General features: G+C 41.4%; 1 protein-coding gene across 2 annotated transcripts in view; it reads right to left on the minus strand.

The window, feature by feature from the left end:
• Positions 1-13121, minus strand: part of TENT4B (terminal nucleotidyltransferase 4B) — a 61609-nt gene that overhangs the window by 15963 nt on the left and 32525 nt on the right. For both annotated transcript variants that reach the window (XM_033418897.2, XM_004264883.3), the window contains exon 2: positions 731-854. In XM_033418897.2, the coding sequence (XP_033274788.1) occupies positions 731-854 (124 nt within the window). The remainder of the gene's footprint in view (positions 1-730; positions 855-13121) is intronic.

A 13121-nucleotide genomic window follows, 5' to 3' on the forward strand; every position in this document is an offset into this window, starting at 1 on the left:
CTTTGTTTTGCCAACTGGACCAGAAAAACTTCCCTGGCTTCACCTTTACCAGCCCATGATGGAGTCTAAAGAAAAGCTATACAACACAATGTACAATGTAATGGATTCTAATAAGTTACTTCTTCGAATGCACAAAATTGTACAACAGACCCTCAAAGGAGCCCTAAAAAGTGAGCGTCCACAATAAGAACCACAAATAAGCAGAGGAAATCTTGGGCAAAAGTTTTGTTCACTGGGTGGGAGCTATACTGGGAGGCAAGGAGTGATTAGAAAAAGAGAAGAAAACAGCAGTTTCAGGAAAGTAGAACACACGCCTGCATTACCCTAGGAAAATGAATTTCAAATGACATAAGAAATTCCTACTTGACATCTTCATTCAGCTGTACACAATTATGTAATGTTCATACTGACAGGCTGGAACAAAATAGTAACAGCGTTTTGAGACATCACATCCAAATAACCCACTACTACAAGGAGGCTTTATTTGTCTTTCTTCTCTTTATAGTAATGATTCCCAAAAATAGTTTGCAGTTAGTAGCTGCTATTCAGTACTGCAAAGAAACAGTTTTAAGTAAGTCATCCAATTCAATGCAAATAATTAGGAAGCCCAAAATTCTAAAAGCTGAAGAAAATTCTTTGCTTTTAAAATTTCATTAGATCACAACTCGACAGATGCACATACACAGGGATATTACCACCTAAGCACACTTCTACCTAGACAGGTACTCACGTCAGCACTGGGCCAGAGTTCCTTAATCACACTCTCGATCCTGTTCACCACCTCCATCCGCATCTTCTCCTCCTCTGGTCTTGGAGACATGTATTCATAAAAATCACTTATTTCTTCATGCAGACTGAAAAAAAAAAGCAGAAAAGTTAATATGAGCGGGGCCAGACTAGTGAGAAATCACTAGCTTAAATAATCTTCCCTAATTAAGTTTATAAGATAACTCAGCTGATGATTTTACATTCATAGATTTCTCACCTTAATTTTAAAGTTACAATTCATGCTAAAATGGGAACGTACAAAATTTAATCAAAATGCCAAAATAAATAAAACAAGAAATTCCAAATTCCAAGAAGCCTTAAGAGAAGTGTACTAGCAGCTCTCACAGCACGTATTTATCTGCCTGTGCAGAATATTCGCTGGGTGCTGGTGATTTTTAAATTTCAAGTGTAAGGCCTGGCCTCTGCCTTTACACTTCTGATCCAGTAGCTATGAACACAAGAAGATACAGAATCTAGGTGACAAAGACAAGCTTCCTGGCAGTGCGGATGACCCTCTAACCCCTCTGTAATCCATTCCTCACAGGAGCAAAACAGCGTGTCTTTCATAATGTTTGCTTAGTGAATTAAGTGTCAAATGAATAGGTCAGCCAGTGAATATCAGCAAAGACCTGAAAAGAATGGCTGGCAGACAAGGCTCCACGAAGGAGCTAAGAAGACTTCCAGAGACCGAGAGGTACGAGGCACACTCAGGGAGCACCGAGCAAAGGGCACAGCCTGTGGCGGAGGGAGGAGTAAAGGGAGGAACAGCAGCTGAGAGGAAGGCAGCACCTGATGACAGCAGGCTTTGAACGAAAAGCTAAGAAGTTCAGACCTTCCCCGGTGGTAACGGAACTATTTAAATGCTTCTGAGAGGGACCCGGGAAAGACTGACTTAAAAAATGGAGCATTTTAAGAAGATTCATCTGGCAGTGGTGCAAACAATGGATTGGGAAAGAGACGAGACTGGAGGCGGAGGAATGGCTCATAAATTACTGCAACTGTAGAAGAACTAACTAGCTGAAGGCCTGGAGGATGGTGGAAGGAAAGAAATGGGCTCCAGAAGCGCCACACACACGGACACAATGGCTGGGCCGCAGGGCATGACCAGCAATGGAAAGACAGGAGCGGGGACACCTGCAAGGGCTGAGGCCTGAGCGGCTGGGGGCATCAATGAACAAGATGAAAGGAAAAACTAGGCTGGCTGAGGGGCTGGGTGTAGTCAATTACTACTGCAGAATAGAAGAAGACGAAAATAGCATTCCTTAACAAGCTGACGCAACTGTGAAGAGCTACCTCTAGGAGGGAAAACTGAATATAAAACCGGAGGAAATCTGCTAAACTTGTGTTGGACGCAGACAAGGTGGGAGGCCGGGCTCCAGGTAGCTGGAGGTAAGCCAGAGTGAGGTTGTGCTCGTGGTGTCTCAGTCTAGCACAGCTGTGATGGACCAGGAAGCCAGGAGAAGGGCACTAGTTAAATAGCAATGGGTGCCAAGTGCCAGAGGGGAGCATGCTGGGGGGCAGTGGGAGGCAGTGCAGCCTCGAAGTAACAGAATCTGGAAGGAGGGGTGTGCCCGCAGTGGCAAGCCCATCTAGGTCCAGAGCGGGTCCGGGATTCACAGGAAGCTAGAAACACCAGGAGATCCAAAATGGTTCTAAAGAAAGGAAAGAAAAATGTCTAAGTCCCAACCTCCGCCGGCTATAACATTTAAAATGTGGCTGAGTAAGCAATCAACAGTTTCTGCCTCTTCTGATGTTTTATTTTTAGACAGAGTCCAAAAAACTTGAGTTCCAGAGTCCAAAAAACTTTGAGTACCACACTCAGGCTCTGCCTGAGGGCAGCTATGTTCTTTTTGAAAAGCAACTCACACTTTCTGGCCTTGGTGTCCTCAGGCACGACCAAGGGGTTGGCAACAGGGAGCCTTTTCAGCCCCTTAGTTTCAAATCCTGGGCCATTTGGTAAGGAATGATTTATAGCAGCGTTCTGCCTGTTCACTGTGCAATACCACAGAAAACTGGATTTTAAAACTCCAGGGAGTTCTGCAGGTGGAATCAAGTCTTCCTTGGTATGCTTCTAGGTACCCTAGGATCTTCTGATTTACTTTTAAGCTTCCCAGGTTTTAATATATTCTCTAAGGTTATCCCCTTTGGCTTCTTAAAGACAACAGCTAAAATGACTAGTCATTACAGAGTTTACAGCTTGCTTTACTCTTCTGCACTTTTGGCAGGGATGAGGGCCACAAATAAACAACAAAATAAATGGACTTCTTATCTAACTGGATCACTTGCTATGTATCAGAGTTTATTTGTGGTTCGAAAGCATATCACTGTAGAATACTTCCATTTTAACCAATGGAAAAAACCTCCTAAATTTGACTGTTATCTATTCTACAAAGGCCCACTTACACATTTTCTAATTCAAATACAGGCAAAAAATATTTAGCCTGTCTTCCAGTTAATCTTCAAGTCATATGAAACTAAGTAAGAACGCTACCGAGCGCCTATGTTCAGGGCATTACAAAGAAAAAGGCTAGTCACACATGATCCTTGCACTGGGTAGTTTCCATCTAATGATGAAAAGAAGTACTCATTTGAAGTAGTTTTGTGATGTGTAATATATATATTCCGCCCTGTTCCACCACAGGCAGGTTGCAGATGAACAGGAGTGCTTTCCAGTGATGATGGCTTCGGGAAATGGAAAGGGGTTGCCTTGCAAGGTAGTAAGGTCCCCGTCACTACAAGTATAAATTAAAAAAACTAGATGACCATGAAGCAAACAAAGGTCTTATAAGAGATTTCTGAACTTGGTAAAAAGTGGAGAAGATTCTAAAATTCCTATTTATCACTAGGCTTTTAGGTTTCTAATTAGCACATTAATTTGGAGACAAGATATTACAGTTTTACGTGACAAATCCTTAAATCAAGACTACCCTAAACTTTAAAAATCCATGGAACCATCTTCCCATTTAGGAAAATATGGTTCTACAGCTTATCTGTAGATTTGCATTTGCCATATTGGAAGGGGGAAAGAGGAATAAAGGAAAAAGGGAGGGCTATTAAAACAAAAACGTACTGGAACAGTAAGAACAAGAGAACCCATCTCAAGCCTGCCAGGGTCATCTCTTTACCCACACCAAACACAAACATCACTACCTATATCTCGTCTATATTTAACTAGCTACTTATAAAATGCTTAAAGAACTAAGTGAGAAATGTTGGTATATTTAGGAAATAAATTTCCAGTAAAGATTTTTAAATAATTCTGAGGGGCTCTATCCCTGTGGACTACATAATTTTACTGGCATGGTGCCATGTATATCTAGGGGCTTCAAAAATCCTGAAGGAACTGAATCCCATTTTTGGAGTAACTACTGCATGCCTGGCACACTTCTGAGTGACATGATGACCTAATAAAGGCTGGAAACTAGAGAAACTTTGCAAGTTTGCTTTCACATATTAATGCAACTTTATGCCTCTGAAATCAATGACTCAGAGAAAACTTTAGTTTCTCCCACATCTGGGTCAAAACTCAATATGATTAATTAGTAAATATTGCTGTATGCTACATACGCAGCCTTACGGTTTCTCATCTTAAATTAATAAAATACAACTCTCCTGTGATCAAAATTCCTGAGTGATCAAAACACAGTGCCCTCTATCAGGATATCAATGTTTTCTTTTTAAAAGATAAAGTGAGCATGAAAGCACACCCACTCCCTGTTTTTAAAGGAAAAGTACATAATATAAAAGCAATATGATAAAGTAGGTGCAACTATACAACTGGAGAGGATACCACCCCCCCCAAAAACAGAATCAAAATTAATTTGCTGGGGTAAAATTACATTAATCTCAAAATTAATGATAATACAAAAATTTGAAGTGACAAGGAAGAAATATCAACAAAAAATAGCTTCTGTATTTTAAAAAGTACAACCCCACAGATAATTTAGGTCAAAACAGAGACATGAAAAAAAAAAAATTGCTTCTGCTCTGAGAAAAGTTCCACCAGGGAGAAATGTTAGCCTTTCAAAATGGCCCTCAAAGGCTCCGTTTCTCTGGCTATCAAAGGGAAGAACTGCTTCACACCCTTTCAGCTGGGTTGCCCAGGGTGGCGGTGTGAGTCTCTAAGGAGCTTCTGTACCCTCAAAACCAGAGGCAACATGGCAGTCTCCCTGATGCCTCCAGGCCAAGGCAGGCAGATCACCCACTGCTGGCCCCGCTGCTCAACACTGCCCCCTGCAGTTCAGCCAAAATCTGTTCAGGGGCTAACCCTGCTTCCTGAGGGACAGCTGTCCAGCTTGCAATGTGCCTGAAAACACTGCCACATCAAGGGCAAGCTTTCCAGTTTCCATAACTGAAGTCCTCATTAATTATAACTTCAGATTTACATGAAGGCATTGACAAAGTTCTATTCAATTACTTCCCCCCCCCCAAATTTTAAGATTAATAATAACCAATTTTGACAAGGACATATGGAAAAGGCACTCACATGCTGTATGTAAAAATATAAATTACTACAACCTCTCCAGAGGTTGTTGTATTAATTAGTGATAAATAATGCTTATATAAATAATTTTTAAAATCCCATTATTTCATTAAAATCAGGATCTGGAAGAGTATCTTATCTGCAGTCCCATGTTTACTGCAGCATTATTCACAATAGCCAAGATATGGAAACAACCGAAATGTACATTGACAGATGAACAGATAAAGAAAACATGGTCTATATCTATAATGACATGTTATTCAGCCTTAAAAAAGGAAATCTTGCCATTTGCAACATAGACAAACCTGAAGGACATTATGTTAAGTAAAATAAGCCAATCAGAGAAAGACACATACTGCATGATTCCACTTATAGGCAATATTTAAAACAAACTCACAGAAGCAGAGAACAGAATGGTGGATGCCAGGGGCTGGCATAGGGGTGTGGGTGAGGAGTTGTTCAATGGGTATACAGTTTCAGTTAAACAAGATGAATAAGTTCTATAGATATGCTGTACAACACAGTGTCTATAGTTAACAATACTGTGTTATGCACTTAAAAATTTGTTAAGAGGGTAGATTTCATGTTGTATTCGTACCACAAAACAAGTGAGGGACACAAGGAAACTTTTGCAGGTGCTGGATATCTATTACCTTGACTGCAGTAATGGTTTCATGGGGGGATGCGTATGTCCAAACTCATCCAGTTGAATATCTGCATGAAATACGTGCAGGTTTTTGTAAAGCTGTTTAAAAACAAATCCCCTTCTTTTCACCCTTCAGAAATATTTCCATGAGGGAACAAGGATATTCACCACAGCATGATTTAGGATACTAAATAATTGAGAAACAGCTTCGATGTCCATCAATGGGATCCAATTAAATAATCATAGGAGTACTCATTGACCTTCCCTTGAACTATAGCCAATAACCCATTAAAAAGAATGATGAAGAGCTAAATGAGCCAAGAGAGAAAGATCTAAGATTTGTTATGTTTAAAAGAAAGGATCCCTTTCATGTACATTAAAAAGACACACACAGGGACTTCCCCGGTGGTCCAGCGGGTAAGACTCCATGCTCCCAATGCAGGGGGCCCAGGTTCGATCCCTGGTCAGGGAAAGAGATCCCACATGCCGCAACGAAGATCCCGCGCGCCACAGCTAAGACCCGGCGCAGCCAAATAAATAAATAAAATAAATTTTAAAAAATAAAATAAAGTAATAACACACACACAAAGAGAGAGAGTCACCATATGTTTCTATTTGCATTACAAGTTTTCTGGAAGGAGAACTGTTAACAGTGATGGCTGTGGGGACAGGGCATGGCAGGAGAGGTAGGGACACTTTAGTTTTTTATTTCATATCACTCTGTATAATCTTGTAATTTTTTTAAAACCACTAGTGCTTATTTGTTTGTCTGCTTTTCTAACAGGAATCATCATTATCTGTTGGGCGAGATTACAGGTCACTTGTCATCGTCTTTATATTTTCCATGTGAAAAATACACACGTGTATTTCCCCAAAGCTTCGCCCCACAGAACATGGTCTATATACCATACTGTTTACGGTGACTAAACCTGGTGAGTGAATTTGGGGCTGGGAAGAGACTCACTTTTTTTAAAGTATACACTGATATATATATAGTCTATCATTTAAAATGCATACACATTAATTACCATTGTATATTTTTATAACAAGGAAAAATATCATTAAAGAAAATTAACACTTAAAGGAAAAAGACTCAGCTTACTCTAATAATCGAGCTTTGCAGACCAAAAGGCTACACACCAGGCAGCTGGAAGACTTGAGCAGAGAGGGGACCCCAAACCCGGGCACGCAGCAACTGACACATGACACAGTTGGGAAGTTACGTCATGCATGATGCAGTGAGTATAGTAGTAAGTTTCTGCTGCTGTCTGACTCACCCCTTCTAGGGACTTAAATCTGTGTGTATATGCAAGACAAATTTCTGGAAGAATACATAAAAACTGCTCGCAGTGGTTTCCTCTGGGGGGAGGGGGTGGGACTGAGGTCTGAGGTACAGGGATTTATACAGCCTTTTGTACTGTTTGATTTTTTTCAAATGCAAGTAGGCACCAAAAGAAGTGAATAACAGCAAGCCCTGAGGCAATCCCTAGAGCAGTCTGAGTGACATCTTCAGGAGGCTCTAGAATCTGATTTTTACAAAGAAATTGTCTCACACACACACACACACACACACACACACACACACACACACACACGTCCTATATTTCCGGCTGCCGGCTAGACTCCTCTACCTATATGTCACCTCAAACTCATTCAAAATGAAATTCCTTGTCTTCTTCCAAAACCTAGCCTTCCTGCTTGCATTTTCTTCCCTGAGTTATTGTTTCCCCAAAATGGAAACCAAACTGGTCTCCCTGCCCCTAGCTTTTCCCTTCTCTGGGCCATCTTCCACGTGATCACCCTTCCTCAAGCTATCTGTGTCATTTCCTGATGCCTCTTCCCCCCCAGTACAGCCACAAAGAACTGTGCTGGTACACGCCAGGCCTCCTCAAGAGCCCCGCCCTTGTACAGGCAGGCCCTGTGCCTGGAACACCTTTTTACTCAGCCTTTGCGAGCTCCACTAGCACCTCCTCAGTCAAGTTCCCAGAAGCAGTGTCACTTCAGCTCCTCCGCAGCGCTCCTGCCCCTCTAGTCTTAGTCCTACCTCCTGCCCAGCAGTCAATCCAAGCGAGTTCACAGCAGATGCCCTGCTCACAGGCCTCCCTGCTCCGACTCGACTCTCCGAGGCAGCTCTGTGTCCCCAGACCCAGGACACAGTACGGAAAAGCACTTCTTGAGGAAGGGACCCTCAGCTGACATATGTACATCTACCCACACCCACGTCCACATGTCATAAAACTTCATGTCAGGCATAGAAGATAAGAATTTTTATTTTAGGCGCTAAATATAGGAGTTCACACAAATAGGAAACACACTTACATACTAGAACACTTGAGAGAGAGTGTGAAAGGGATTTCCTGTCAGGAGACAGCGCAGGGCTTTCGTTCATGTCTCTTAGCCATTTGCCCCCAGACCTATCTGAAGAGGTGAGACGTTCTTCCCTCAAAAAAGCATTAGGAAAAAGTTGTCTTCAAGTAGAAACAAATGCCAAAGGCATTTATAACCAGGGGAACATGAAGCTTCTTTCTTCACGGCTCTATCTCACCATAATTCACTTCCAATATTTTAAAATCAAATTGGCAGTCTTACACTTCAAATAGGGACAACTCAGTTGAGAATTTAACAGTGAGAAGACATGGTATTTGAGGGTCATGTTATCCACAAAAAACAAAACTAACGTAATAAAAACCAAATTTGACAGATTTTTGGCAGTAAAATTATATTTAAACACATACATCAGGATCTGAGATTAAGAATACCAGGTTTTATTTTGGTTGTAATCAAGAGAAAAAACAATAATATATAAAAGCACTAAAGAGAAGCAATTTTAAAAACCCTGAAGTTATAATAAAAATAACTGAACCTGGGGCTTCCCTGGCAGTCCAGTGGTTAAGACTCCCCTGCCTCCAGTGCAGGGGGCACAGGTTTGATCCCTGGTTGGGGAACTAAGATCCCACGTGCCACGCACGTGGCATGGGAAGGAAAGAAAGGAAAGAAAGGGAGGGGGAGGGGGAGGGGAGGGGGAGGGAGAGGGGGAGGGGAGGGGAGGGGAGGGGGAGGGAGAGGGAGAGGGAGAGGGAGAGAAAGAGGGGGGGAGAGAGAGAGAGAGAGAGAGAGAGAGAGAGAAAGAGGGAGAAAGAGAGAAAGAGAGAAAGAGAGAAAGAGAGAAAGAAAGAAAGAAAGGAAGGAAGGAAGGAAGAAAGGAGAAAGAGAGAAAGGAAGAAAGAAAGAAATGTGTCTCAAACTGGCCCTGTAGATACTTCTTCTAAGTCCATACGTTCTCTATGAGAATTTTTAAATTGTGTGTTTTCACTTCAATATTACTCTAATAACATTAGCATGAGCTTGTTCTGGATCATCCAGATGCTTCTCTGGAAACAGAGAGCTGCCCAGGGATTCTCCAGCCCACATGCTGTTGTGTTTACCATCAAGCTAAGGCCAAAGAAGAGGATTTTAATTGGTCTGTACTAACAGTCAAGAACAGGGTAAGACCTGATACATGTATCACACACATATGCCAAGTAAAGGTCAAATGGCACCCCTGAACATTTCTACAGTTTTCAGAATAGAGAAAAATGATGAGAGAACTGAGTTGTCACATGGCAAGGTACCAAAGGCATTTCCAGTGCATTCCCAACACCACAGCAGGCAATATCATATTTACATTGAGAGTAGCAATATGATCTGCGTAAAACATCATCTGTCCCATAAATTAATTTTAATTTTATTGATTCTGTCATTTTATCTGTATTTACCTGGTTGTTTTGTTTTTGTAACCTTTTTTAAGCATAAGAAATTTATCCTTGTGTGCATTCTTACATTATAATAAAAATAACTCAAGCTAGGGTGCCAAGAGCAGTCGATGGAGAAAGGACAGTCTTTTCAAAAAATGGTGCTAGGGGGCTTCCCTGGCGGCGCAATGGTTGAGAGTCCGCCTGCCGATGCAGGGGACGCGGGTTCGGGCCCCGGTCCGGGAAGATCCCACATGCCGCAGAGCGGCTGGGCCCGTGAGCCATGGCCACTTAGCCTGGGCGTCTGGAGCCAGTGCTCGCAACAGGAGAGGCCACAACAGTGAGAGGCCCGCGTACCGAAAAAGAAAAAAAAAAAAAAGAGAGTGAAAAGACAACCAACAGAATGGGAGAAAATATTTTCAAATCATCTATCTGATAAGGGATTAATATCCAAAATATACAAAGAACTCCTACAATTCAACAACAAAATCAAATCCCAATTCAAAAATGGACAAAGGACTTGAATGGACATTTCTCCAAAGAAGAACTATGGATGACCAATAAGCACATGAAAAGATACTCAACATCGGGCTTCCCTGGTGGCGCAGTGGTTGAGAGTCCGCCTGCCGATGCAGGGGATGCGGGTTTGTGCCCCGGTCCAGGAAGATCCCACATGCCGCGGAGCGGCTGGGCCCGTAAGCCATGGCCGCTGAGCCTGTGCGTCCGGAGCCTGTGCTCCGCAACGGGAGAGGCCACAACAGTGAGAGGCCCGCGTACCGCAAAAAAAAAAAAAAAAAAAAAGATACTCAACATCAATAGTCAATTAGAGAAATGCAAATCAGTACCATCAGATTACTTCAACCCATTAGGATGGCTATTATCAAATAAACAGAAATTAACAAATGTTGGTGAAATGTGGAAAAATCGGAACCCTCCTACATTGCTGGTGGGAATATAAAATGATTAGCTCAGGTGGAAAACTGTGGCAGTTCCTTAAAAAGTAGAATTACCATATGATGCAGCAATTCCACTCCTAGGTATAAACCCAGAAGAACTGAAAGCAGAAACTCAAGATACTTATACACCAATGTTCATAGCATTATTCACAATAGCCAAAAGGTGGAAACAAACCAAATGTCCATCAACAAATGAATGGATAAACAAAATGTGGAATATTAGTCGGCATTAAAAACGAAGGATAGGGCTTCCCTGGTGGCGCAGTGGTTGAGAGTCTGCCTGCCGATGCAGGGGACACAGGTTTGTGCCCCGGTCTGGGAAGATCCCACATGCCGCGGAGCGGCTGGGCCCGTGAGCCATGGCCACTGAGCCTGCGCATCGGGAGCCTGTGCTCCACAAACAGGAGAGGCCACAGCAGTGAGAGGCCCGCGTACCGACAAAAATAAATAAATAAATAAATAAATAAATAAATAAAAACGAAGGATATTTTGATATATGTCATAACATGCATGTTAAGAACATTATGCTAAGTGAAACAATAAGTCAGACACAAAAGGACAAATATTGTATGTTTCCACTTATATGAAGTACCTAGAATAGGCAAATTCAGCGGGAAAGCAGAACAGAGGTTAGTTACCAGGGGCTGGAGGGGAGGGGGGAATGGGGAGTGACAGTTTAATGGGTAGATAGTTTCTGCTTGGAATGACGAAAAATTCTGGAAACTGATAGTGGTGACGGTTGGACAGTGATGTGAATGTACTTAATGCCACTGAACTGTATACTTAACAATGGTAAATTTTATGTTATGTATATTTTATCACAATAAGAAAAACTTAAGCTAACACTGGATATCTGCCAAAAATATTTTATGAAGATCTTAATCTGAGAAACACTGCTACAGAGTTAGAATTAAAAATTAAACCATTTATGTAATGTTTAAAAATATAGACACCAATGGTATATATTGCTATGGATGTAAACACAGAAGCATAAAAACATCAGCGTTGCAAGAGTGGTTACCTCTGGGAAAGGAGGGAGGTAAATGGGAGGTATGCCAAACAGTGTTCAAGTGTACCTGAAAAGTTATATTCCTTATGTAAAGGAAAAAAAAGAAGAAAAAATGGAAGAAAAGAAGGGAGGGAGGGAGGGAAAAAAGGGAAAAAGTCAAATTTGTTAAATCCAGATGGTGGGGACTCAGGGGTTCACTGCTATTCTGTATCCTCTCCATATGTTTGAAATAGTTAATAATAAAAATGTGAAATGACTAAGAATCAAAAGTTTACATAATAAGGAATTAAAACTTCCTTTAGCCATTCTACACAATGAATGAGCAGACAGCCCAGACACAGGCCACGTTCCCAATTTACCATCAAGAGCACCTTCTACTTCCCATCTTCCCCTCTCCCCATGGATCTAAGCTGCCACCAACAAGCAGTCAGAGTTGTCAATCAGCATTCACTAGCCAGACTTTTCTATCTCTCACTCTGAGACCATAATTGGTCTTACAATTTTTGCTTGCCTCCAAAATTGCAAGTTAAAAAAACACTAATTCCCATTAGAATTAATGTAAAAACTGCAGCATTGCTACATACAATTAAATTCATACCAGGCTAGTAGTAATACAGTTACGATTGGTTCATAATTACTTACTGCAGGTAACTGAAAATTGTCAATAAAAGGCAAAAATTCCCAAACAAGGCGGAACTTGGAAGCAACTGCAACTTGGAGCTTTGCTACTTTGCCAGTTATATCAAAAGTGTACAAATAAGATCAGGGTAGAAATAACCCTAGAGCCATTCATAGTCATTCTTTCTCTCTCTCTCCCTCTCCCTCTCCCTCTCTCTCTCTCTCTCACACACATACACAACACACAATTAGATCTTTTTTTTTCTTTTAGCCAAAACACTATTTCCATGTAAGTATGGGAGATGTAAAAGTACACCAGGCTCAAAATGACACTAAGAACCAAAAGAGGGAACACTCCTAGGTATCTATCCAAGGGAAATGAAAACGTCTACCCACGCAAAAGCTGTTCGTAACAGCATTATTCACAATAGCCAAAAAGTGGAAACAATCCAAGTGTCCATCGATTGATGAATGAATAAACAAAATGTGGACACACTGAAATGTTATTCAGCCACATACAGGCATGATACATACTACAACATGGATGAACCTTAAAAACACGCTAAGTGAAAGAAGGCACACACAAAAGGACACCTAAGCTATATAATTCCATTTATATGAAACGCCCAAAATAAGCAAATCCATAGAGATACAAAGTAACTGCTAGTGGATATGAGGCTTGTTTTGGGGGTGATGAAAATATTCTAAAACTCATTCTGATGATAGCTGCACAACTCTGTGAATATACTAAAAGACATCTGAACTGTACATATCTCAGTGAGGCTATTATTAGGGAAAAAAGAAAAAACAAGGACAAGCTGCCATTACAGACCCCAAAAGATTCTGCCTCAACTTGTATGTTACCACAAAGCAAAATAAGAGGAATAGGAGAGTCTATAAGTCAATAGAA

The sequence above is a fragment of the Orcinus orca genome, chromosome 20, assembly GCF_937001465.1.
Source record: "Orcinus orca chromosome 20, mOrcOrc1.1, whole genome shotgun sequence".
Taxonomy (NCBI): Eukaryota; Metazoa; Chordata; class Mammalia; order Artiodactyla; family Delphinidae; genus Orcinus; species Orcinus orca.